We start from the raw sequence: 27,970 nt of genomic DNA, 5'->3' as shown, positions 1-27,970 counted from the left end.
AAAAAAAAGACTACATCTGCCTCCTTGGCCAGACAGTCTTAGTGATAGCACAGTAAAGTTCATACATGCACATAATAGACAAAAATAAGATGCAAAACTCAGGCAAATTTTGACAAATTTATGACAAATGCATGTGTTGGGGGTGGCTTATTGTGTAACATATTTACCAACAAACCTCATGCAGATTAACTCAATTAACTTCATTAACTTGAACAAGCCTGGTGCTATTTGAAACTGTTTTTGTGCAGGAGATCAGGTTAGCAATCCTGCACTAACCAAGTACCATTTGGAAACACAAAGAACTGTGGACTGTCCGTTAGAGAATTACAGTTGTAGTGTTCCTGAAGAGGAAACCACACCTTGCAGAAAAGAAATTGCAAAAGTGTTGGAAATAACTTAACTTGATGATGTGGGATTCACACTCTTTGATGCTTTTAGAATGACATTGTTTGATGGGCAATAAGTTATTTATTTTTATTGGATCAGTCAAACCACTGTCTTCTACCAGTAATAGAACATGCAGCCATAACAAGTCCATGATTTAATTAAATTGCAACATAACGAGATCTACTATCAGGTTGGATAAATATCATTTAGTTGTTAAACCACCCAAAATCAAAGCGCCTTGAGACAATTAAAGCATCTTGAAATTGTATTGTTTTGGCGCTATATAAATAAAATTGAATTGAATTGAATCTCCACCTAGAATTTCACGCTTTTAGAGGGATACACCTATAAATGTACTCTAACCCTAACCTATAAATGTACCCTAACCCTATAACACTACGAGGCGAAAGAGCAAAATATTAGTCACCCCCCCACCCCCCTTCGTCTTATTACTGGAGCTAACGTACTGACAGTCACTTTTTACCAGTAAAACTGAGTTTGTGCAAAACTTTCCTAAATCTGCCCTTAAATGTCATGATGATATGTCTTCACGACTCAGAAATGTATCCAATCACTAGGGCTTTGGTAAGCTATGTAATATATGTTATGTTATATAACAACATATGTTGTCCCGCTCTGGAGAATGTCTGGCCAGGTTGAATCGCTCAGTAATTACAGGCCGTACGTCTATGGTGAGGGGATGGGGGTTGGGCTGGGTTGGGGTGCTTCAGGTCGTACTACTATGGTGAGGGGATGGAGGTTGGGCCGTACTACTATGGTGAGGGGATGGGGGTTGGGTCGTACTACTATAGTGAGGGGATAGGGGTTGGGTCGTACTACTATGGTGAGGGGATGGGGGTTGGGCTTTGGGTGCTTCAGGTCGTACTACCATGGTGAGGGGATGGGGGTTGGGCTGGGGTGCTTCAGGCCGTTACCATGGTGAGGGGATGGAGGTTGGGCTGGGGTACTTCAAGCAATCAGACGTTGGTGCAGTTTGGGAGTTTGTGTGTCTTGCCACCAGCAGGTGTGACGGCACCTATGGACAACATAAACATACAGTCCTAGGGTTAGGGTTAGGGTTATGGTTAGGTGCATAACAGTGTTGCAATAGTGGACAAAGTTAGTTGTAGGTGTAATCAGGGGTATAGTGGAGGGTAAACGCATGTAGACGCTGTTTATAAACCTTTCTACTCACAAAACAGCCTTTATTCACCTTTTTATGATCGTTTACTCACTTGTCATTATACAATTGAAGAACAAGAACAATATAACCAGTCATTCACCGCATTAGGCCTACATCAGTTCACCACACACCCCCTTCTTCTCTCTCTCCCCCGTCATTCCTCTGTGACAACTATGTTTGTAAGCGAACAAAACAGGAGCTGCATTGTGCATTCAGACACACACAGCGCTGCAGCGTGTGTGCAGACACACACAGGAGCTGCAGCGTGTGTGAAGACACACACAGCGCTGCAGCATGCATGCAGACAGACACACACACAGCGCTGCAGTCAGACACGCAGTACAGGCATGGACATCATACAGTATTTCCAGAATCCTAAAACAAACACGGATGCTCAAGCAACCTGTTTGCAATACAGTTAGCTGGCTAATAGACACCATTAACTAAGCAGCCTTGCTGAATCAATGCCAATATATTGAGAAGCTATATATTGGCAATTTCCATTTGTGCTAGCTGAACATGAGCTTATCTATTTCCACACAAGCAGCACAGGAGAGAGAGACAAAGCAGCCAGCTGCCATCTTTAATCAAAGTTGCTGCTAACACAGGCTTATGGAGTTAGCTGATAATACAGGCTAATGGAGTTAGCTGATAACACAGGCTAATGGAGTTAGCTGCTAGTGTCTGCTACTGAAGATGGCTGTATTTACCATGAGCTGTTTTGAGGTGAGTGGATGGTTGCAGCCCACACTCCAGTGCTCTGATGGGGGACACATGATTCAAGCTGATCCTGGGACTGGAAGACTCTGTTTGGACTCTAGAGGAGCTCACACTCTGCCTGCCCGTGTCCATCACATCTGATCCTTTCTGCTGGGGCTCATCTGACTGGACCTGGATCCAGGGCATGTTCCTGTGGGCGGCAGCCATGCAATGGGGGAGTTAGGAGCCTAGGGTTAGAGTTAGACACCAACCCTAGACACGCCGTTCCCCCAGTGGAGTTAATTGCAGATAAAAGGAGGGATCAGAGGGTGTCTGGGGCATTACAATAACAATAAAACAACACAACAGCAATGGAAAATGAAATAGTATCCAGAAATAGTATCTTAATTGTGTGGTTAGTGGTGAGTAGTGGTTGAGTAGTGGTCAGTAGTGACCAGTGAGTGGTTGAGAGGTTGTCTTGCCTTTTGAACCTATACATGAAGAAGGTCACCACTCCAACCGCAGCCATAGAAAGGAACAACAGCAGAACAGAGATGCCAGGCAGATGGTCAGACCCCACCTGAGAAGCTAACACACACACACACACACACACACACACACACACACACACACACACACACACACACACACACACACACACACACACACACACACATTACATTCCCCTACACACAATCACAATCACATCTGTGTGTGAGTGTGTGTGTGTGCTCACCTAGGCCAAGGTGTGTGGGTCTGTATGTGAGTGTGAGTGCGTGTGTGTGTTTACTTACCTAGTCCGAGATGTGTGTCTCTGTATGTGAGTGTATGTGTGTGTGCTTACCTAGACCAAGGTGTGTGTCTCTGTATGGGAGTGTGTGTGTGTGTGTGTTCATTACCTAGGCTGAGGGGTGTGTCTCTGTATGTGAGTGTGTGTGTGTGTGTGTGTGTACTTACCTAGGCCGAGGTGTGTGAGTCGGGCTGTTATCCTCACCTCTGGCCTAAGCAGAAACTCCACCCAGTTCTGGTTAAGTGCATGCACAAGCACCTTACTCATCTGAGGAAGAAACACACACACACACACACACACACACACACACACACACACACACACACACACACACACACCAACATACACACACACCGACACATCAAAATTCACATACACATACACACAAACACCAACAGACACATACACACAGACACAGGCACAGGCACACCAACACACACACACACACACAAACACAGACACCAACACATACACTCCACTCACACACAAACAAACACACAAAAACACCAACACACAGAGACACCAAAACTCATACACACACACACAGGTAGTCACCTACACATCACTGAACTTACACCTCGATCACAGGGTATTGGAGAATAAAGTAGCTAGAGAGGACACTGATAAACCCTCATCAACCCTAACCCTGTCATTACAGCACTAACTACTACTGATGATCCCTAACCCTGTCATTACAACACTAACTACTACTGATGAACCTTAACCCTGTCATTACAGCACTACTGATGAACCCTAACCCTGTCATTACAGCACTACTGATGATCCCTAACCCTGTCATTACAACACTAACTACTACTGATGAACCTTAACCCTGTCATTACAGCACTACTGATGAACCCTAACCCTGTCATTACAGCACTACTGATGAACCCTAACCCTGTCATTACAGCACTACTGATGAACCCTAACCCTGTCATTACAGCACTACTGATGATCCCTAACCCTGTCATTACAGCACTACTGATGATCCCTAACCATGTCATTACAGCAAGCACAGACACTAACTACTAAATAATTAACTATCATTACAGCATGCACAGACCCTGACCCAAGTACTACAACATCTAGAAGTGTAATAGTAGTTCAGTTAGAGCAAGAACATTTCTGGTCATTAACACCTGCTGCACAGGAAGAGCTGCTACTTGTGTGTCTATATCAGAGAGAGAGAGTGTGTGTGTGTGTATGTGAGAGTATGTAGTCACCCCACCCGGACTTGAACCCGGGGTCTACAGGGTGCCAAACCTGCACTCTGACCGCAACGCCAAAGAGCCTGGCTCGAAGGTATGGCAGTCAGAGCACATACTCATGTGTAGTGACGGCACTCCGTCACAGAGTGTGTGTGTGTGAGAGAGAGAGAGAGAGAGAGAGTGTGTGTGTGAGAGTGTGTGTGTATGTGTGTCAGAGAGAGAGAAAGTGTGTGTGTGAGAGAGTGTGTGTGTATGTGTGTCAGAGAGAGAGAGAGTGTGTGTTTGTGAGAGTGTGTGTATGTGTGTGAGAGAGAAGACAGCGATAGAGTGTGTCTCTGTGTGTCTGAAACAGAATTACTTTCTCCAGCTCCTGATCGATGCTGCTCAGCTGGGAGGTGTGTGTGTGTGTGTGTGATGAATTTGTCTCTACTGGAGGCAGTAGGAAGACTTCAGCAGCTGTTGGAGGGCCCGGTAACACACACACCAGCAGCCAATCGCTCGACAAGCCGTTAACCTGCATACACACACAGAGTGAGACTTTTTAAAAGTAAGTAAAGCTTCCCGAAAGAATGTAATCAGTATTCTGAGCACCAGTTCTGCTTATTTGTACAATGGGTTAACCCTAGGTTACAATCAACCTTAACTTCTCTTTGCATTTTTAGGTCTTGCCATCTCGGGTTAGCCTAGATTATGTCACAGGCCTCTCGCCCTCTCCATCTCCTTCATAAAATCATGAAATGAATGATGGAACAGACATTAGAGCTAGCAGCTCAGTTTGTGCTAATGTGTCCCTGAATAAGAGAGGACACATCATTAAAAATGGACAGATAACTAACATGTCCCTGAATAAGACAGGACACATCATTAAAAATGGACAGATAATTAACGTCCTAGAATGTAAAAAAATGGACAAGTTGTAGAAACCTCTATTTATTTAACCTTTTAATATCATTATTATTTATCATTTATCATAATTATTTATGCATTTTTTCTTTCTTTCTTTATATATATATATATATATATATATATATATACAGTATATGTCTTTGTTTACAATGTGTTTTAGAGAGAGAGAGCGAGACAGACAATGGGAGGACAGACAGACAGACAGACAAACAGAGAGAGAGAGATAGAGACAAACAATGGGAGGAGAGAGAAACACACAGACAGACAGAGAGAGAGACAAACAATGGGAGGAGAGACAGACAGAAAGACACTAAGAAAGAGACAGACAGATACACAGAGAGAGATAGAGACAGACAGTCAGAGAGAGAGAGAGAGAGATAGAGAGAGAGAGAGAGAGATAGAGAGAGAAAGACAGACAAAAACTTCCTTTTTCACAGAGAAAGTGGCAGCCATCGGGCAACAGTTCGACCAACTGTCCCCCTCCCCTAAGGGCGCAACCGTCAATAGCTCATCTTTTCCTTCTTTCATCCCTCTCAGCGAGAGTGAGGTCTCCAAAATCCTAACAGGTAGCCGTCCAACTACATGCCCGCTGGACCCCATCCCATCCAACATCCTTCAAGCCATATCGCCTGCCGTCTTACCGGCAATAACACAGGTGATTAATGCTTCATTTAATTCTGGAACATTTCCTTCTCTCTTCAAAGTGGCTCGGGTAACGCCGCTGCTCAAGAAGCCGTCTCTCGATCCCACTCAGGTGGAAAACTATCGACCGGTCTCACTTCTCACGCTCCTATCTAAAACCATTGAGAGGGCAGCTTCCAAACAGGTCACCGAGTTCCTGTCAAAGAACAATCTCCTCGATCCGAACCAGTCTGGCTTCAAAAGCGGTCACTCCACCGAAACAGCCCTGTTGTCTGTAATGGAGGCCTTAAAAACAGCTAGAGCAGCAGCTCAATCCTCGGCTCTCGTCCTGCTTGACTTATCAGCTGCGTTTGATACAGTCAACCACCGCATCCTTCTGTCCATACTGTCAAGTATGGGCATTTCTGGCAATGCGCACTCCTGGTTTGAATCCTACCTCACTGGGCGCTCGTTTAACGTGTCATGGCAAGGTCAGCTGTCTGTACCTCACCGCCTCACCACTGGGGTGCCCCAAGGCTCGGTGATGGGACCACTTCTCTTTGCCATTTACACCACCTCGTTGGGCCCTATCATCCGCTCGCATGGTTTTTCCTACCACTGTTATGCCGATGATACTCAACTGTTTCTGTCTTTCCCTCCTGAGGACACCACGGTCTCGACGCGGATTTCGGACTGTCTCGCTGATATATCCACATGGATGAAAAATCACCACCTTCAGCTGAACCTGGCCAAAACGGAACTGATGGTCTTCCCAGCCAAACAGGTCATCCACCACAACATCAAGATCAATACTGACTCTTTATCTCTTGCTCCATCCAAAACAGCAAGAAACCTCGGGGTCATTATTGATGACCAACTGACCTTCACGGCCCACATCGCCTCTGTCTCCAGGTCGTGCCGCTTTGCGCTATACAACATCCGCAAAATCAGGCCGTACCTAACCCAGTATGCCACCCAGCTGCTGGTGCAAACCTTGGTGAGCTCCCGCCTTGACTACTGCAACGCCCTCCTAACGGGCCTGCCGGCTTGCGTGGTGAAACCACTACAGATGATCCAGAACGCGGCGGCGCGTCTGGTGTTCAAACAACCGAAAAGGGCACACGTCACCCCGCTACTCATCGAGCTCCACTGGCTGCCAGTAGCTGCTCGCATTAAGTTCAAGTCACTTATGCTTGCCTACAGAGTGCTTACTGGTTCTGCTCCCACCTACCTAAATGCTCTTGTAAGGGCAAATGTTACACCCAGGACGCTGCGCTCGTCTAGTGAGCGTCGTTTGGCACTGCCGTCCGTGCAAGCACGGCAATCCAGACTATTTTCATTTATAGTTCCACGTTGGTGGAACGAACTGCCTAGTACTACCAGAGCAGGGGCGTCCCTCTCTACCTTCAAGAAGCTTTTGAAGACCCAACTCTTCAGAGAGCACCTCCCCTCCTAACTGGCACCTGACTAGCGCTTAACTTGCACTTCAGCAGTTACATTCCTGCACTTCTTTTTCCTCTTTTCTAGGTTGTTGTTTTTCTAATTCTCATGTAAAGTAGTATTTATTGTTACACCATGCTTTTTTATTGCTCTTAGCTTGACTGTTCTCTCCCTTGTACGTCGCTTTGGACAAAAGCGTCTGCTAAATGACTAAATGTAAACAGAGAGAGAAAGACAGACAGACAGAGACAGAGAGAGAGAGAGAGAAAAAAACAGAGAGGGAGAGAGAGAGACAGAGAGGGAGAGAGACCAAATCTGATAAAGCAGATTTACCTGGGAGATGGTTGCCATGACAACCCGTGACAGGTCCTCCCTCCACTCTGGGATGGCGGGGTTGTGCTCCTCCAGATTAGGAGAGAAGGTCAGGAGCATGGAGCGAAACACCTCTAATGCACGCACACACACACACAAACACACACGCGCGCGCACACACACACGCACACACACACACAAACACACACACACACACACACACACACACACACACACACACACACACACACACACACACACACACACACACACACACACACACACACACACACACACACACACACGCACACGCATATAAACCAAGTTGAGGAGGTAGGATCAGCAGCTTAGAGCAGACTAAGCTGGTTTGGCATGGATCAATCTGACACTGGAATCCTGACCACATATTAAATCCTTATACTGGAATTCTTACCTGTGTCTGTATACATTCAATAGAACAGGGGTATTCAATTAAAATTCAAAGAGGTCCAGTTAGAGAAAATGTCCTCAAGCAGAGGTCTGGAACATCATAATGTCTAACTTGCGTTATGATTCAGTGCCAGATATATTAAAGTAGCTTAGTATGTATCAACGTCTGTATGTAGTCAACAACTGACTGTCAAATCAAATAAAGAAAGTACAATTCAGGGGCTCCATCTGTGGTTATTGAAATAACTTGTTTCGGCTCTATTCCCCTCTTTGTTAACATCTCCTTTATGGCCAGGTAGATGTCCTCTCCTCTTGTACTGGTCTGAAGGGGTGTAACACCTAACAAGTCTTCACAGAACTCTTTCTTCTCCTTGTTGAAGAACCTTACATGAACTAACAGCTGAGCATTGTCACACACATCAGTGGACTCATCTACAGCTAAGCCTACACATGGTGCCTTATGAATTACTTCATCCAGCTGTGCTACCCCTTAGTATTTCAGTTTTCTTTGTGGCTGATGATGCTGACATAGGTATTTGCTTGATTTTTTCACAAAACTCTTCTTTTTGTTTTCCCTCAAGTAAGGTTTCAGCTACTGCACTCATGCACTCCTTGACAACCCCTCCGGCAGTTAATGTTTTTTTTATGTCGACCCAAAATCCAAGCAACTCTAAGGGAACATTCGTTAGCACGTTGTTGGGCAGTGATGAATGTGTTAGGATTCTGGTGGATCGATCATATTGGGCTCTTAGATCGTTTATTTTCTGTGCCCTCAGTTCGGATTTGAGTGGGTATGTTTGCTCGAAAGATTTGTGCTTCGTCTCGTAGTGGTGCTTCACATTGCCGCTTTGAATAATCGCCAGAGTCTCGGAACATACGTATGAGACATACTGGTTTTGAACTGCCCGTGGGAAGAATGACCATATAATAGTCTGTCCATTCTTGATTAAAAGCTCTGTTTTCGCTGTCTACTTTTCTCTTTTTAGAGCACGCCATGTGAAATTACTTTTCTCTCTCAATTATTTCTCCGACTACTATATCTCGTCTCGTCTCTCCACTGACTGAGTATTTATCTCACTCACTGACTTGAGTCACAATGCTTATCTTTATGTACAGATTTGATTGGCCGAGTAGTATCACGTGGGATTATTTGCAACGAATGCAATTGTTCTGTAGGTTTCCTGGGACGCTAAACCAGTGCCGGTTTAAATAGAAACGCTCAATCAAAATTGAATAATTCTCAGTAATTTATCGGATAGGATGGCGTCTGGGGTCCGGACACGGACCGCGGTCCGCCTATTACTGACCTCGGCCATAGAACATAGAACATGACTCACAGTCACCTATGTCTGTATATAATCCATAGATCATGGCCCAAAGTCACCTGTGATTTTATATAATCCATATCACTGGAGTCACTCATGTATATAACCCATAGAGCAGGGGTCTTCAACCTTTTTCAGCCCAAGGACCCCTTGGCTGAGAGAGACACTGAGCAGGGACCCCCACCCCCGCCCCCCCAAATTTGGGCCTGATATTCATATAATTTATTTGGAACTAAGTGTCAGTCAGTCACACACACACACTCCCCTACACATGTTTGAACAGAATTACAAATCATCTGTGACACACAACTCGTTTTAATTTATTCTGTTTATTATTGACATTTTTTCTCCCTTACAGTTAGCCATCACTCTGTATTAAATTAGGGAGGGACAAAGAATTGAGTAGCTTGAGAAGCTTAAGTATGGATGAAATATCTCATACCTAGTGAGAGATCTGACGTTTGAGAATTCATCATTCATGTCTTTGGCAACAACATTCTCCCTATGAAGCATGCAGTGCGTCATACATGGCTCTTGCCTGTGCACATCGCGACACATTTTGGCCAGGGTATATCATGTTCACGGAAAAAAATGTTGATCACTTTTTTTTACCTCCAGGCAGCTGCTTACAGAATATAAATTCCTACTGAATCTCATTTTGGTCGACAAATCACAAAAAAGCTAAAAGCTGAGCGTCGTTTGACACATCGGTGGGTACTGCAAAATAATCTGCCTTCGGGAGTTTTGCGACTAGTAGTGCCCTCACATCAGCTGGCAATTCATCAATAGGGCGGGCATTGGGATGCTTTTCAGTTTTTTTTACGTACTCATCCTTCCCAAACATTGTTTTGCACATATCACTAGTTGTTGGCAATATTAAACTTTCCGCAATTATGTATGGCTGTTTGGTCTGAGAGACACGTAATGCAACTTGATAAGAGGCTTTTAAAGCTAGCTCGCAGATTTCGGCTGATTGTCTCATCAAGGTCTGCTGGCCCTCAAAAGATTTTAAACGGGAAATATTAAATGTTTTTTTTCTTTCAAGTGAGCATGGGTTGTCTTTGAGTGTCGTTGCAGCTTTGATGGATTCATAGTTTCGTTTGATAGCACGGAAGAGCAAACCACGCACACTGCTAATTCTTCACCATCGGTCTCTTTGTAGGTGAAGGCAAACTTCAGATAATTCTCTGAATATTTACGTGTCTTCTCCCGTTTGCGCTTTTGGGTGTTGGCATCCTCTGAAGGTAGATCATCTGAACCGCCATCAGTGCTGTCTGACGAGGAGCTTTTGTTCCGAGAAATTACAAAACGATCAATTATTTCAATTTGTATGGTTATGGCAGGTAACGTCTTTTGGCACCAGATAGCTAAATGTAGCTAAAAGTGCATATGTTGCCATTATGATCAAATGATCGCGTGAAGACTCATGGGTAGCCTATGTATTATTTTGAAGGAATAGAAAGCAATTTGTATGTTCTGTTTATGTAGTCTTTTGGACGTTTTTAATTTTTGGAAGAGGGAAAAAATGCTTCAGATGAAATAATTTGGCGGACCCCCTGCAGTACCTCCGCGGACCCCCTGGGGGTCGCGGACCCCCGGTTGAAGACCTCTGCCATAGAGCATAGAACATGTCACTCTGACGGCAGTGACTACACCCTCACCTGTGACACGGATTGCATTGACCACACCCTCACCTGTGACTATGATAGTGGAGCTGTCCTGTCTGACCACGCCCTCTGATGACACCTGGAGGCTCACATGAGCCACGCCCACCCGATGGAAACTGGTCAACAGCCATCCTTCAAGAGTCACCACAGGCTATAAACACACACATGCACACACACACACACATAAACATACACACATGTGTGAGAAAGAGAGATAGTTACCTCTTTGCTGTTGTATTAGACAGCAGTTTTAGGGGTGTGTGTGTGTGTGTGTGTGTGTGTGTGGTGTGTGTGTGTGTGTGTGTGTGTGTGTGTGTGTGTGTGTTACCTCTGTGCTGTTTTCTATCCACCAGAAGTAGACAGCAGTTTAAGGTGTGTATGTGTGTGTGTGTATGTATGTGTGTGTATGTATGTGTGACTTACCTCTGTGCTGTTATCTATCCACCAATAGTAGACGGCAGTTTTAGGGATGTCAGGCAGCACTAGGGCAGAGAGATTTGTATGTTTCCCTAGCAACAGGACACGAGGGGCAGACAAGATCACCTGCTCCACAGGGGCTAGACATACACACACACACACACACACACACACACAAAAACACACACACGATTCATATAGACATACAAGTATGTATGGTATGGTCATAGCATATGTGTTATAGAAGAGTATATGCATGAGATTTGTGTGTGTGAACCCATACACTGAGTGGAGTTTGCCATCTCTCGCTAGCTTGCATTAAACAAGCAAAAACAAAGATAAGAGCGCCGCGGGCTATCTGTACCATATATGTACAAATGTAGTATATGTGTGTATGTATATATACAGTATATATACAGCTCATATACTGTATATACAGGGTCCTGATGTGGTGGTCCTTCATCTACACCTTCACTGACCTGGCTGTGTGGCATGGAGCATTGTCCTGCTGGGAAAAACCACTCCTCAGAGTTGGGGAACATTGTCAGAGCAAAAGGAAGCAAGTTTTCTTCCAGGACAACTTTGTACCTGGCTTGATTTATGTGTCCTTCACAAAGACAAATCTGCCCGATTCCAGCCTTGCTGAAGCACCCCCAGATCATCACCGATCATCCACCAAATTTCACAGTAGGTGCAAGACACTGTGGCTTGTAGGCTTCTCCAGGTCTCCGTCTAACCATTAGACGGCCATGTGTTGGGCAAAGCTGAAAATTGGACTCATCAGGGAAGATGACCTTAGAAGATGACCTCCAGTCCTCTTTAGTTCAATCCTTATGGTCTTCTTATGGTCTTTTGCAAACCTCAGCCAGGCCAAGTACAACATTGTCCTGGAAGAAAACTTGCTTCCTTTTGCTCTGACAATGTTCCCCAAAAATGTTTGTTTCCAGCAGGACAATGCTCCATGCCAGATGCCACACAGCCAGGTCAGTGAAGGTGTGGATGAAGGACCACCAGATCAGGACCCTGTCATGGCAAGCCCAATTCCCAGACCTGAATCCCATTAAAAACCTATGGAATGTAATCAAGAGGAAGAGGGATGGTCACAAGCCATCAAACAAAGCCGAGCTGCTTGAATTTTTGCCTTAGGAGTAGTATAAAGTCATCCAACGGCAATGTGAAAGACTGGTGGAGAGCATGCCAAGACACATGAAAGCTGTGATTTTAAATCAAGGTTATTCCACCAAATATTGATTTCTGAACTCTTCCTAAGTTAAAATATTAGTATTGTGTTGTTTAAAAATGAATATGAACTTGTTTTCTTTGCATTATTCGAGATCTGAAAACACTGCATCTTTTTTGTTATTTTGACCAGTTGTCATTTTTCTGCAAATAAATGCTCTAAATGACAATATTTTTATTTGAAATTTGGTAGAAATGTGTCAGTCGTTTATAGAATAAAACAAACATTTTCATTTTACTCAAACACATACCAATGAATAGTAAAACCAGAGAAACTGGTCTCTTAATTTTTTCCGGAGCTGTATATGCGTGTCTGTGTGTGTGTGTATATATATACATAGATATCATTTATTTATGTATGCATGTGATGTGTGTGATCATTTGTTTGTGTGCATGATTTGTGTATTTGTGTATGTTGTATCTGTGTATGTGTCTGTTTGTGTGAAATGTATTTGTGTGTGTGTGATGTGTGTATTCTCTGCGTGCGTGTTACTTACATGTCACGTGCAGGAACAGTTGACTGTCATCAGCTCCCAGGTGGTTGCGTACGTGTGCAGAGACTCTGTAGATGCCGGCGTGTGTGTACACGTAAGTGTGTGAGTACACGTTAGTGTGTGTGTACACATGGGTAGTGCTGTCAGATACACGTTTCAGGACAGAGGGAGACACACACACACCATCGCCCAAGTCCAACTGCACATCCAGTCCTGAAGAGTACACCTACACACACAGCACAGAACACGAGGAGTTCACACACACACACCTACACACACACACACACACACACACACACACCTACCGTGCAGAAAGATGAGTTCACACACCTACCGCCAGAAATATGAGTTCACACACTACACCTGTCCCTACCCCAGACACACTACACCTGTCCCTACCCCTAACCCAGATAACCCAGATGTCCCTACCCCCAGCCCAAATTGGTGTGTGTATGTGTGAGAGTGTGCGTATGTGTGTGTGTGTGAGAGAGAAAGAGAGAGCTTACTTGTTGTGTGTGTATCAGGAAGGTAATGTTGGTGTGTGCGTGTGTGTTTGTGAGAGAGAGCTTACCTGCTGTGTGTGTATCACGCAGGGCTCTCAAGTGTCACGCATTGAGTGTGACAGTCACTCATTTCGGTCTTTAGTCACGCACTCCCGCCACACATCGTATTTCTCACGCTGAAAAAAAAACCTCTAGGCTATTTAATGTGCCGCAGCACGCAAACATGACCTGGCCGTGCTGCCCTCACCATGGAGCAATCAAGCACGTCTCCCCGAATCCCCTGGAGTTCTGCCGTGAGGTGCCACTTATCAGCCAATCAAAAAAAAGAAATAGGCTACACAATAGCCAATCAGAAAAAAAACGTATGTTTTGTATCTGTTGTATCTGGGTAAAATGTAATCCAGCAACCAATGAAAATAAAGCATCCTGGAATTGTGCGCGATTGATCTTCCGAAAGTTTCGTTCACCTGAGGAAACCACTGGATCTCCGAGCATCAGTCTTCTACAAAGGATAACTCGTCTCCTGTTTTAATGTTACAACAAATTCACAATGGTTTGACACAAGCAATGACAACTTGACTGCAGTTAGAGAATATTTCCCAGATAATTAGCATCAGTTTTTAATGAGTGTTTGTAGCCAAAACAGTTTTAGGCTAGAGCCTGCCTTTTCACTATAGCTTTGACTCCGAACTTCGTTAATAGGCTACAAAAAATTCGAGTAGGCCTATTAAAAATATATTTAGCCTATAATTCGAACGAATATTAGGCAGCCCTTAATATTCAAAGATGTTATGGGCATTATTTTTTGTAAATGTGTTTGCTTGAACATTCTATATATGTCACTCTTGCCTGTCTTCAAAACTTGAGAGCCCTGTAAGGTGACGTTGGTGTTTGTGTGTGTGTGTGTGTGTGTGTGTGTGTGTGTGTGTTTGTGTGTGAGTGTAAGAGCTTACCTGCTGTGTGAGTATCAGGAAGGTGAACATTGGTGTGCGTGTGTGTGTATGTGAGAGAGAGAGAGCTTACCTGCTGTGTGTGTATCAGGAAGGTGACGTTGGTGTGTGGTCTGGCCGTCAGGTCGCTGTGAGTCGTGCTGAGGCGAACACCATTAGGGGCCGTGGCGTCACACTGGTGCATTCTGGGACCTAAATGGTGCTCCACAGACTCGTCACAACTATTGGTCACAACCTTCCTGTACCTTACCATCCAGCCAATAAGAAACAATCACACACAGAGTTCAGTCAATCAGAAACACAGACATGCCCAAGTCAGTTTCTATGTGATGCTAGAAACGAGAAGGAAGGGTGAGAGGACTCAATAGAAGCCCTAACCCTAACCCTAATCCTAGCCCTAGACCTAAGTCTAACCCTAGTCAACACCATTTATAATCAGTCCATCCCAGCTTTGAGTCTTTCCTCAGTGGAATGTCTTTTATCGTTTTGGCAAGTAAGCGCATAATAAGTGGGATAATGTATAGTCTGCCGGTCAGCCTTAGAAAATAAATCCCTTCAGGGCGAAACCTGTCTGGATTCATTTTTCAATTCTGACCGCGTACTATACATCATGGTGATTAGCTAGTCAAACTGTTCTATTTCTATGAGGAGGCCATAATCTATCATGGTGATTAGCTAGTCAAACTGTTCTATTTCTATGAGGAGGCCATAATCTATCATGGTGATTAGCTAGTCAAACTGTTCTATTTCTATGAGGAGGCCATAATCTATCACAGTGATTAGCTAGTGAAAGTCTGTCTGTTAGTATCCTCTCTGCTGCTCCAGGGACTCTGGCTGTTACGTGTCTATTGTGTTTGTTTTGACATGTGCTCCTTGTGTTTTTGTTATGCCATGTGTTTTCTGTTTTGTTCTGACACTCCGCCCCACCTGCCTCGTCACTTCCTGGATTTCCCTGTCATCATCTACCACACCTGTCCTGTTAATCAGTCTACTTATTGTCCTGATTAGTTTCTCCTGTCTCCTGTTTGCTCCCTACCAATTATCTGTTTCCCCTCCAGTATTTAAAGTCAGTCTACCCTTTGTTCTATGTCTGGTCGTAACAAAGATCTGTCTGAAAGAATCTGTCTGATGAACCTGGATTGTAACACTTCTGTTTCCTGACTATCTGCCGGCTTGAGATAAGTTGTTGTTTTGTGTTTCTTCGTCTGCTCTGACTGCTCGGAATTTTTGGATCTTTTGTGCGTTACCTTTTTGGATCTTTTGTGCGTCACCCTTTTGAATTTTTTGGATCTTTTGTGTGTTGATTTTTGAACTTTTGATTGACCTTTTTTGTACAAATAAACCCTAATTTTTTCCCGCATTTTTGGTCTGCAATTGGGTCTCTTTTCCTCCGGAGCTTAACAGTACGACCAGACCAAGATGGACCCAGCAGACCCAAACCAGGTGAAGGCTGTCCTAGAGCAACAAGGCATTGTCCTGGGGCGGCACCAGACTCAGCTGGAGGCTGTCGCTTCAAGCATCAGAGACCTGACCGCCCAGATCCAGCCACTTCAACTCTCTCAGTTGTCTGCGGCTGCTCGAAGCACCTCATCTTCACCGCCAGTTCATGAACCCAAACTGCCTCCTCCTGAAAAGTACTCTGGCGAACCTGGTACCTGCCGTTCCTTCCTGTCCCAATGTTCCCTCGTCTTTGAGCTGCAACCGACCACCTTTCCCTCTGAGCGTGCCAAGGTGGCCTATGTCATCACCCAGCTGTCCGGGCGGGCCAGAGAATGGGGAACCGCTCTCTGGGAGGCCAGGTCACCTTCCTGTGGTAATTTCGAGGTATTGGCAGCTGAGATGAGGAGAATCTTCGACCGCTCTAAGCACGGTCATGAGGCTGCACGAGAGTTGCTACACATGCACCAGGGACGCAGGTCAGTGTCTGATTTCGCCATTGACTTTCAAACCCTTGCAACATCTTCAGGTTGGAATCCTGAGGCTCTGTTCGACACCTTCCTGAACGGGCTGTCTGAAGAGATCAAGGACGAGCTCGTCGCCCATAACCTGCCCGACACCTGCGAGGGCCTAGTGGACCTTGCCATTCGCGTCGACACACGGCTACAACAGCGCCGACGAGCAAGAGCCCTTAGGGGTCCCTCTCAGACCTTTTTTCCCACTCCTGCCACCCAGCCAACATTCCTGTCTGCCTCTGACTCCTCTGGGTCAGAACCCATGCAAATTGACCGCACCCGCCTAACCACGGCTGAGCGACAAAGAAGACTCAGCTCCCGCTCTTGCCTGTACTGCGGCCAGCCAGGGCACTTCATTTCCTCCTGCCCGGTAAAAGCCAACACTCACCAGTAAGAGGGGTACTGGTGAGTGTGACCCCCGTACAACCCTCATCACAGCAACAAACTCTCCTCCCTACCATCTTGAAGTGGAGGGACCAACAACAGGAGGTGGTGGCACTGATCGACTCTGGTGCAGAGGAGAACTTCATGGACTCCTGCTTTGTCGCTCAGTGGGGGTTACCGACCATTGAGCTCAGGACTCCAATGATGGCCAATGCATTGAATGGCCAGAGGTTGGCCAAAATTACACAAGCCAGCGTTCCTGTGGACCTTTGCCTTTCGGGCAACCATCATGAACAAGTGAGTTTTTTTATTATTGATTCTCCGCATGCTCCCATGGTCCTTGGCCACCCCTGGCTTGCCAAACACAACCCACATATTGACTGGGTGAGTAGGAGCATTGTGGGATGGAGCCCATTCTGTCATTCCCACTGTCTCCTTCGTGCCCAGACCCCACTGTCTATAGCGCCAGGGACTTCGGAGGAATTCCCAGATCTATCAGCTGTTCCCCCAGAGTATTTGGACCTAAAGGCGGTCTTCAGCAAGTCTAGGGCTTCTTCCTTGCCCCCTCATCGTCCCTACGACTGTGGCATCGACCTCCTACCTGGCACGTCTCCCCCTAGAGGTCGTCTTTATTCCTTGTCCCGACCTGAGACTCAAGCCATGGACAAGTATGTCCAGGAGTCCCTAGCAGCAGGCATAATCCGCCCGTCTTCCTCTCCTGCAGGGGCAGGATTCTTTTTTGTTGGCAAGAAAGACGGCTCCTTACGCCCATGTATTGACTATCGGGGCCTCAATGACATTACGGTCAAGAACCGTTATCCTCTGCCACTTATGTCCTCTGCCTTTGAGTTGCTTCAAGGGGCTTCTGTTTTTACCAAGCTTGACCTACGGAATGCTTATCATCTCGTCCGCATCCGTGAGGGGGACGAATGGAAGACAGCATTCAATACCTCATCTGGCCACTATGAATACCTGGTGTTACCCTTTGGTCTTACTAATGCCCCAGCTGTGTTTCAAGCGTTGATAAATGATGTTCTCAGAGATATGCTTAATCAGTTTGTTTTTGTGTACCTTGATGATATTTTAATTTTTTCCAAATCATTATCAGAGCATGTCCGTAGGGTCCTTCAGCGGCTGCTCGAGAATCAACTGTTTGTTAAAGCTGAGAAGTGTGAGTACCATCAGGACACTGTTGCTTTTCTGGGGTATGTCATCTCACCCGGAGCCATCCAGATGGACCAACAAAAGGTCAGAGCAGTACTGGAGTGGCCGGCGCCCTCTAGCCGCAAGGAGCTTCAGAGTTTCCTTGGCTTTGCAAACTTTTACCGCCGTTTTATTCGTAATTACGGTACATTGGCAGCCCCCCTCACGGCTCTGACTTCGCCGGCTGTCAAGTTCGTCTGGTCCTCCTCAGCAGAGGGAGCGTTCTGCGCCCTAAAGCAACGGTTCACCTCAGCCCCCATTCTGATCCAACCTGATCCCGACCGGCAGTTCATTGTGGAGGTTGATGCCTCGGACATTGGCATTGGAGCTGTGCTTTCCCAACGTTCGGCCAAGGATAACAAGGTCCACCCTTGTGCTTTCCTTTCCCACCGACTCACCCCCACTGAACATAATTATGATGTTGGCAATAGGGAACTGCTGGCAGTAAAGATGGCCTTGGAAGAGTGGAGACACTGGCTGGAAGGTTCCTCCGTGCCATTTCTGGTCTGGACGGACCATAAGAACCTAGAGTACATTCGCACCGCCAAAAGACTCAACCCCCGCCAAGCCCGCTGGTCCCTGTTCTTCTCCCGGTTCAACTTCACCTTATCCTTCCGCCCTGGCCACAAGAACGTGAAGCCCGATGCACTGTCCCGAAGGTTCAGTCCTTATGAAAAAACCCAAGAGCCTGACACCATCCTTCCCCCGCATTGTGTTTTAGGGGCAGCACAGTTTGATATCGAGTCCATTGTAACTGCAGCCCTGGTTAATGAAGCAGGGCCCAGTCAATGTCCTAATAACCGTCTGTATGTCCCTAGTGCTGTCCGCCCACAGGTCTTGCAGTGGGGCCATTCTACCCAGCTGTCCGGCCACCCGGGATCCAGACGGACTCAAGCCTTCATCGGCCGAAGGTTCTGGTGGCCTTCCATGAAGGAGGAGGTCCACCGATTTGTCCAAGCCTGCCCAGTCTGTGCCCGCAATAAGACTTCCACCCGACCACCTGCCGGCCTGCTGCAACCTCTGCCGGTTCCGAGAAGACCTTGGTCACACATCTCTCTTGACTTTGTCACTGGACTACCCCCATCGGAGGGTAACACGACGATCCTCACTGTTGTGGATCGTTTTTCTAAGTCTGTTCATTTTATTCCTCTGCCTAAGCTTCCTTCTGCCAAGGAGACGGCTACGGCAATGGTCCAACATGTTTTTAAGTTCCACGGGCTACCTATTGAGGTAGTATCAGACAGGGGACCACAATTTACCTCCAGTTTTTGGAGAGCATTCTGTAAATTGATTGGTGCCTCTGTTTGTTTAACATCTGGGTTTCATCCGCAGTCTAATGGCCAGGCCGAGAGGGCGAACCAACAGCTGGAGACGGTGCTGCGCTGCATGGCTTCCCAGAATCCCACCTCTTGGAGCCAGCAGTTACCGTGGGCCGAGTATGCCATTAACTCACACATTTCGTCCTCCACAGGGCTGTCCCCCTTCGAGTGTTCCCTGGGCTATCAGCCACCACTTTTCCCAGACCAGGAGAGAGAGGTGGGGGTACCCTCTGCGGAGGCACACATCCGCCGCTGCCGCCGGACGTGGAGGCGCACACGCTCAGCTCTTCTCCGTTCCTCAGCTAGGATGAAGGTTCAGGCCGACAGACGTCGCTCTCAACCTCCCCCATATCGCCAGGGACAACGCGTGTGGCTCTCCACCAAAGACCTTCCTCTCAAAACTGAGTCCCGCAAGCTCACTTCCCGCTTCATCGGACCCTTCCCCATCACCAAGGTCATCAGTCCCACCGCAGTCCGTCTCAACCTCCCTGGTCCCCTGCGCCGTATCCATCCCACCTTCCATGTTTCCAAAATCAAACCGTTCATCTGTAGCCCGTTGCATCCTGCCCCCAAACCCCCCCCACCCCCACGCCTCATTGACGGTTCAGAGGTGTACACGGTACGCCGACTACTTGATGTTCGCCGCCGGGGCCGAGGACTCCAGTACCTCGTTGACTGGGAGGGCTACGGCCCTGAAGAGAGGTGCTGGGTTCCGACCCGGTACATCATGGACCCCTCGCTCCGCAAGGACTTCCATCGCCAGCATCCCATTCCACCCAAGAAAGCGCCTAGAGGCGTTCATTAGGGGGGGGGTACTGTTAGTATCCTCTCTAATGCTCAAGGGACTCTGGCTGTTACGTGTCTATTGTGTTTGTTTTGACATGTGCTCCTTGTGTTTTTGTTATGCCATGTGTTTTCTGTTTTGTTCTGACACTCCGCCCCACCTGCCTCGTCACTTCCTGGATTTCCCTGTCATCATCTACCACACCTGTCCTGTTAATCAGTCTACTTATTGTCCTGATTAGTTTCTCCTGTCTCCTGTTTGCTCCCCACCAATTATCTGTTTCCCCTCCAGTATTTAAAGTCAGTCTACCCTTTGTTCTATGTCTGGTCGTAACAAAGATCTGTCTGAAAGAATCTGTCTGATGAACCTGGATTGTAACACTTCTGTTTCCTGACTATCTGCCGGCTTGAGATAAGTTGTTGTTTTGTGTTTCTTCGTCTGCTCTGACTGCTTGGAATTTTTGGATCTTTTGTGCGTTACCTTTTTGGATCTTTTGTGCGTCACCCTTTTGAATTTTTTGGATCTTTTGTGTGTTGATTTTTGAACTTTTGATTGACCTTTTTTGTACAAATAAACCCTAATTTTTTCCCGCATTTTTGGTCTGCAATTGGGTCTCTTTTCCTCCGGAGCTTAACACTGTCATTAAAACATGCACCGGTAAATTTAGAATTTGTCCGTCAAAATTAATTCGGGCTGACATTAAAAAACGTAGCCGAAAATCTGAGATGTTGATCTGAATGTGATCCAGGCTGTTTTCATGATGTGTATTTCTGACTTGTATTCCTGGTGTGTTTTCATGACGTGTATCCTGACGTGTTTTCTCTGGCGTGTGCTGAATCTAATTCCCTGATCAGAGCCACTGTCCGTGCCTCAGTAACGCGACTCTCAGTTGGATTCTCCTACCTAGCTACGGGCCCCTATCTGGGGCGAACTCATTCCAAGCCCTTTCACAAAGAAAAGAGAACTCTTCCAGGGGCCCCCACAAGCTTCTGCGGGTCCGATTCCCTTTCGGTCGTCAGTGTCACGTATGGTTTTAAAACACTTTGTTCGTGTGACTCACTACTCTCTCTTTGACACACACACACACACACCAAAGAAATCTGTTTTCCAGTTGTCATCCATATTATACCACTCCCACCACATTGGTGCTAGAATGACCATCTGTCCGTCAAACTGTCCTGTCAATCAAAAGTGACAGGTAGGTTGTACATTATAATAGGTCATCAATCATTTGCTTGTGAAACACTAGCCAGGGGATTCCTGACAACACACAGATGTCTCAGGAAACGTGAAACACATGAGCAAAAACAGCCCTTCTCTCTGTCTCACAAAGGGACAATACAAGCCAGCCTGGATCAACTAGTACAGCGTCAGACTTCAGGTCTGAAAGTCGCTGGTCCCAGTCTGCACTTAAAGTGGGGCGACCTCAAATGTTTACACCTCCACGGTCCTCATCTCTCACGTTTCCTGCCACATGACCACTAGAATGACAACCTACCTGTCAATCAAAAACTTGTAAGTCAATGTTACCTACTACCATGGTATTAGTGTGTACACAATAGGTCTTACACTAGAGCAACCCCTAGCGTGTGTACGTGTGAATTAATTCAGGTGTGTGTGTGTGTGTGTAGTGATGAGAGTGTGAATTACTCTACAGTTCTGTACGTGTGTGTGTGTGTGTGTGTGTGTGTGTGTGTGTGTGTGTGTGCGTCTGTGTGAGTGTGTGTATATGCTCACCCACTGATCTGTCCTGATGTGCAGTTTGTTCCTATGCCAGACCCTTGGTACCAGAATGCAGGAGAGCAGATCCCATCCAGCTGTCGCTCAAACCCATAATCACTAAATACACAGACACACACACACACACACACACACACACACACACAAATAGGTACATAATTCTGTAGACATCCTGTGTTCAATCATTTCCCATCATGCATCCTGAAGCCCCTCCCACACACCACATTCCCTGCCCTCAGACACCATCTCAGAGAAACACAGAAACAAACATGCATCGCGGTTCCAGAAGTGCCATCAGGAACCCCCTGCAGAAACAACACCCAGAACACACACTAAAAGAACATTTAGAACACACACTGCAGGAACCAGAAGACCCACTACAGAAACTTCTGGAAGCCACATTGCATAAATAACATCAAGAAAACACACTGCAGAAACGTCTAGAACACACTGCAGAAACATCTAGAACACACTGCAGAAACATCTAGAACACACTGCAGAAACGTCTAGAACACACTGCAGAAACATCTAGAACACACTGCAGAAAGTTATCAAAGACATCTAGGAAACACCACAGAAACTTCTACAATACACTGCAACACTTCTACAACACACTGCAGTCTCTTCTGGTGTTTCAGATTTCACTCACCACTCAAAGTCGTACGGTGCGCATGAGCAGCTTTCTGCCGACACCAGCTTCAGATACCGCCGTCCCAGAATGCACCTGCTTCCTGGCCGACGCTTCCTGAAGTTTTGCCTCTGGCCCATTACACACGGCTCCCCCTACAGCACAGGAGGGGAAATAGTGTGTGTGCATGTGCATGTATGTGTGTGTTTGTCTGTGTGTGTGTGTGTGTGTTTGAGTGTGTGTTTGTGCACACACAGGTAAGGACTTGGCCACGAGTCTGGAGGTGTTCTGGCCAGATGGACACTCCCTAGACAAACCTCTGGACCGCAGCGACATGAACAGTCCTGGAGGTGCTCTACCCCAGTTGCCAGGTCTGGTATCTCCCGAGCCAAACTGTGTGTGTGTGTGTGTGTGTGTGGGTATGTTAGTGTGTGTGTGTGTGTGTGTGTGTGTGTGTGTGTGTGTGTGTGTGTGTGTGTGTGTGTGTGTGTACCTGATTGAGTAGTGGCCAGATCTGGTAGTCTTCTGAAGTGCACTGCCGGTTGAAGAGGTTCCTGTAGTTCACTTTGATGAGCTGCCAGTCAGACCGATGGCTCAGGTGGCCAAAGAACCTAAAGAACAACAACAACAACAACAATAACAGCATCATTGAGTAATCTAATACTGCTTTCAAGCGAGAAGGACACTTCACACTGCTTCTGCTTGACCTAGGGTTAGGGTCACTTTTCTGTCATTTCCATTCTTTCTACATTATTTTAATATCCACATGGACAATGGACACGGACAATCCACCAGACGCAAGCTTATAATATCACCAGTGTAAAACACCAGACACAAGCCTATAATATCACCACAGAAAAACACCATACACAAGCCTATAATGTCACCACAGAAAAACACTAGACACAAGCCAACAATATCACCACAGAAAAACACCAGACACAAGCCTATAATATCACCACAGAAAAACACCATACACAAGCCTATAATGTCACCACAGAAAAACACCATACACAAGCCTATAATGTCACCACAGAAAAACACTAGACACAAGCCAACAATATCACCACAGAAAAACACCAGACACAAGCCTATAATATCACCACAGAAAAACACCAGACACAAGCCTATAATATCACCACAGAAAAACCCCATACACAAGCCTATAATGTCACCACAGAAAAACACTAGACACAAGCCAATAATATCACCACAGAAAACCCCCAGAGACATGGCCAATAATATCACCACAGAAAAACATCACACACCCTCCAAGGGAAGGCAAATGAGAGGCTCTTTCATCTGTGCTAAAATCTAAACAGACTCCCTTGCGCTGATTCATGATTGACATTTTAATTAACGTCTGTGCTCACTCCAACAGAACAGCAATTAATCAGTCATTTTAGTGTGTGTGTGTGTGTGCGCGCATGCTCAAGCTCCTGCGATAATGCAGTGGTGTGTGTGTGTGGGCATGTGTATGTCTGTCTATGCTAATGCTTGTGTAATTATGCACTTGTATTTGTGTGTGACTGTGTGTGTGTTTACATCCTTTTGCACACACACACACCGTCACGGGCCAACAAGGCCAGGACGGAATTCAAGACCCAAAAGCAGATAACAGTTAGATTTAAGACAAAAATAGTCTTTAGTAGTCTTTAATAGAGTTAAAAAACATAGTGTTAAATAGTCTTTAATAGAGTTAAAAAAACAGCTAATCTGGGAAGACAGGCAATGAATCACAAGGACTTGACAAAAAAAACTCATGTTGGTGGCAGTGTGTGTGTGTGTGTTTGTGTGTGTGCGCGCATGCTCAAGCTTCTGCAATAGTGCAGTGGTGGGTGTGTGTGTGTGTGTGCTCACGTTGGTGGCTGGAGGTGTCAAATACAGGCAAAATCATGAGGCAGAGAGATGTGGTCGAGAACAATAGTCTAGTGTAGTGTGTGTGTGTGTGTGTGTGTGTGTGTGTGTGTGTGTGTGTGTGTGTGTATACGTGTGAGAAGAGAGATGTGGTTGAGAACAATAGTCCAGGCAAGGCTGTTAACAAGGGAGCAGTAACATGAACATGACTCTCTCTCTCTCACACACACACACACACACACACACACACACACACACACACACTCACAGAATGATCTGGCAAGACAACTTGGAAGATCTTAAATAAAGTCCATGATGAGTCGTGATCAATAACAGGTGAGTGAGGTTATGTTCAGACTGAAGGCAAATCGAATCAGTCGATTCAGTCAGATCTTTTCAAATCGAGTCAGATCTTTTGAGATGACTGTCCAGTTGGAGGAAGCCCACAGCCCAAGAGAAGGAGGGAGAGGGAGGGGGACATTGAGCAGCTAGACAGGACTAGGTGTACGCTCCATGAGAGCTGGAGGAAAGCTGCACCCCGAAGAGAAAGTGGGCCTGAAGGTGCTATGAATCAAAATCAGAATCAGAATCAGAATAGTATTTATTGCCAAGTAAGTTTACACCTACCTGGAATTTGCTCTGGTGTATAGGTGCATACAGTGAACATAAAAACATACATACACATACATACACAAGTACTACACATAACATAAAACATAAAAACACACTAAGTACTACACAAAACAGAAGTACTTCAGATAAAACGTCTCGGTTACTTACGTAACCTCGGTTCCTTAAGCAGGAACCAGATATAACAAAGTTGCCGTGTACAGTGTGACCTTGGTTTGATATTCTTGCTCAGTTTTCATTCCAAGACAGAGATCTGGTGCGCAATCCAAGATATAGACTCCTGAGGGGGCGGGCTCAGGAGTGCGCACTGACAGATCTCGCGGCCTTTCAGGCGTGAATGGATAAATGCTTCGATTTAGGCTCATGACTAGTGTCATGTACCATACTGTTATATCTGGTTCCTGCTTAAGGAACCGAGGTTACGTAAGTAACCGAGACGTTCCTTATCACAGTTCACTGCGATATAACAGTATGGGACCCTATACATTCCCGCGTGATAAGTGGCAGCCAATCACACACACCAGCTTTATTGAAGCCTTTGCCCTCATAGAGGTTCATACGGCCACTGGCGGTGAACATATTAACAGGGCAACCTTTATCATAGGCGGCATGGATCTGTGATCCTGCGCCTGTAGGAAACCACCCTGGAATGTTTCATGTGCAACATAACATGTAGACACCAATGAACACACCTATCATATACACCGTTCTCAGGCCAGGGGATTCAGAGATCGCTTGCCCGCAGAACGCTATGAAGAAAACTAGGTTCAGCCACATCTAACATATAGAATCTAATGAAAGTGTGGCGAGAACTCCAGCTTGCAGCTTTGCAAATATCTTCCACTGAGACGCCCTTTAGCAAGGCCTAGGAAGACGAGACCCCCCGCGTAGAGTGCGCATGCAACTTCTCCGGGGGATCTAAAGACAAGCTCTTATAAGACAACACGATAGCCTCTACTATCCAACGGGAGAGGCTCGGTTTTGATAGAGGTCTGCCTTTTGCACGTGCGCCAAAGCACACAAATAGCTGATCTGACTGTCTGAAAGCTCGAGTGCGCTCTGCGTAACAGCGGAGAGCGCGCACTGGACAGAGCTTATTCAAACGTTCCTCCTCTGCTGACGCAAAAGGAGGATGCGAGAAAACTGCTAATTCAATCACCTGATTGCGGAATGGGGTTACCACCACTTTAAGTGTGTAAGCAGCATTAGGTCGCATAACCACTCTGTCACCAGCGATCGAGAACTGAAGGCACGATTGGCTGACTGACAGGGCTTGCATGTCACCAACGCGCTTTGCTGACGTTTACGCCAGCAGCAGCGCAGTCTTTAAAGAGACAAACTTTTTGTCCACTGTCTCCAGGGGCTCGAACGGAGGCCCTGTGAGAGCACGTAACACCACTAGCAGATTCCAAGAGGGTATGAGGTGTCTCTCTGGCACCGTAGTTGAGGTGACCTGGTATATGAACTGCCCTGAGGGTAAGGACGTGCCTCGCTGCCCACAGGAGCAGGCGAGTCGCCCAATGGTGTAGTGACTGGGAGTGCACTCCGCCTTGACGGTTTATATACGCCAAGGTCGCAGTGTTGTCCGTCCTCACTAACACATGCTGACCACTCAGTCTGGGCAGAAAGTGTCGTAGAGCCAGGACTACTGTCCGCAGCTCTAACACATTTATATGAGACGCGGCCTCTGTCACAGACCAGAGACCGTTCACGCCTCTTCCTTCGCAGACCGCCCCCCACCCTATGGTGGAGGCGTCTGTGGTCACCACTACGCGACACGACACTATGCCCATAGTGCCCGACGCGGCGAGAAACCAGGGGGTTCTCCAGATCGCCAGGGCTTTCCTGCATCTGGAGGACACCACTACTCTGCGGTGCCTGTCTGTGACTGCGTTGAGCCTCATAGACAGGTACCATATTTGGAATGGCCGCATACGCAACATCCCCAGCGGGAGTGCGATAGCGGCTGACGCCATCATTCCTAACAGGCGTTGGCAGCACAGCGACGAGACTGACTGTCCCAGTCGGAACTGGCGCACGCATGTTTTGATGGCATTTATTCGTTCTTGAGACAGCCTGACCTCCATGGAGGTGGAGTCTACACCGCGTTCCACATTATTATGCAAATTACACTTTGCTCAGATTTTCCTAAATAGTAATGCACAGTCAGTCAGTATCATTTTCAAGTCATCAACTGTTAGAGTATAATTCAAATTTTATTGAACAAACCTCCTAATGATAACAAAAAACTCAAAATGCAGTGTTCCAAATTATTATGCAGAATTTCAGAGTTTCAAGATATTTTATAGGTTGTAAAGAACAAAAAATTGTCATTTGTTGAATTTGCAGCATTAGGAGGTCATATTTACTGAAATCAAAAAAAGTTTGAATCAAAAACATCTTAACAGGTCAAGTTACATGTTAACATAGGACCCCTTCTTTGATATCAACTTCACAATTCTTGCATCCATTGAACTTGTGAGTTCTTTGATAGTTTCTGCTTTAATGTCTTTGCAGGATGCCATGATAGCCTCCCAGAGCACCTGCTTGGATGTGAACTGCCTTCCATCCACATAGATCTTTTGCTTGATGATGCTCCAAAGGTTCTCAATAGGGTTAAGGTCAGGGGAAGATGGGGGCCACACCATGAGTTTCTCTCCTTTTATGCCCATAGCAGCCAATGCCCCAGAGGTATTCTTTGCAGCATGACATGGTGCATTGTCATGCATGAATATGATTTTACTACGGAAGGCACGGTTCTTCTTTTTGTACCACAGAAGAAAGTGGTCAGTCAGAAACTCTACATACTTTGCCGAGGTCATTTTCACACAGTCAGGGACCCTGAAGGGGCCTACCAGCTCTCTCCCCATGATTACGGCCCAAAACATGACTCCGCCACCTCC

General features: G+C 46.3%; 1 protein-coding gene and 2 long non-coding RNA genes across 3 annotated transcripts in view; all 3 read right to left on the bottom strand.

Annotated features, from left to right (window-relative positions):
* The window catches only part of LOC122133396, a 2,706-nt gene extending 234 nt beyond the window's left edge, over window positions 1-2,472 (bottom strand). The window contains exons 1-2 of the long non-coding RNA XR_006152731.1: window positions 2,281-2,472; window positions 1-1,423 (exon numbers count right to left, since the gene is read on the bottom strand). The exon at window positions 1-1,423 is cut by the window's left edge and continues 234 nt beyond it. This is a non-coding gene — a long non-coding RNA (uncharacterized LOC122133396). The remainder of the gene's footprint in view (window positions 1,424-2,280) is intronic.
* A 289-nt stretch (window positions 2,473-2,761) lies between these two features.
* LOC122133416 lies at window positions 2,762-4,747 on the bottom strand. The gene is made up of 3 exons (XR_006152743.1): window positions 4,626-4,747; window positions 3,227-3,326; window positions 2,762-2,857 (listed from the first exon to the last, which is right to left on the bottom strand). It is a non-coding gene; the product is annotated as an uncharacterized LOC122133416 (long non-coding RNA).
* A 290-nt stretch (window positions 4,748-5,037) lies between these two features.
* sorcs3b (sortilin related VPS10 domain containing receptor 3b) overlaps window positions 5,038-27,970 on the bottom strand; it is a 42,324-nt gene continuing 19,391 nt past the window's right edge. The window contains exons 15-23 of the mRNA XM_042709589.1: window positions 23,074-23,191; window positions 22,602-22,735; window positions 21,950-22,051; window positions 14,644-14,815; window positions 13,121-13,343; window positions 11,391-11,524; window positions 10,995-11,118; window positions 7,568-7,680; window positions 5,038-5,058 (exon numbers count right to left, since the gene is read on the bottom strand). Of these exons, the coding sequence (XP_042565523.1) occupies window positions 5,038-5,058; window positions 7,568-7,680; window positions 10,995-11,118; window positions 11,391-11,524; window positions 13,121-13,343; window positions 14,644-14,815; window positions 21,950-22,051; window positions 22,602-22,735; window positions 23,074-23,191 (1,141 nt within the window). The remainder of the gene's footprint in view (window positions 5,059-7,567; window positions 7,681-10,994; window positions 11,119-11,390; window positions 11,525-13,120; window positions 13,344-14,643; window positions 14,816-21,949; window positions 22,052-22,601; window positions 22,736-23,073; window positions 23,192-27,970) is intronic.

The sequence above is a fragment of the Clupea harengus genome, chromosome 13 (genome assembly GCF_900700415.2).
Source record: "Clupea harengus chromosome 13, Ch_v2.0.2, whole genome shotgun sequence".
NCBI classification, from domain to species: Eukaryota; Metazoa; Chordata; class Actinopteri; order Clupeiformes; family Clupeidae; genus Clupea; species Clupea harengus.
Note: the sequence above shows the minus strand (reverse complement) of the source record. Positions and strands in the feature narration are given on the sequence as shown.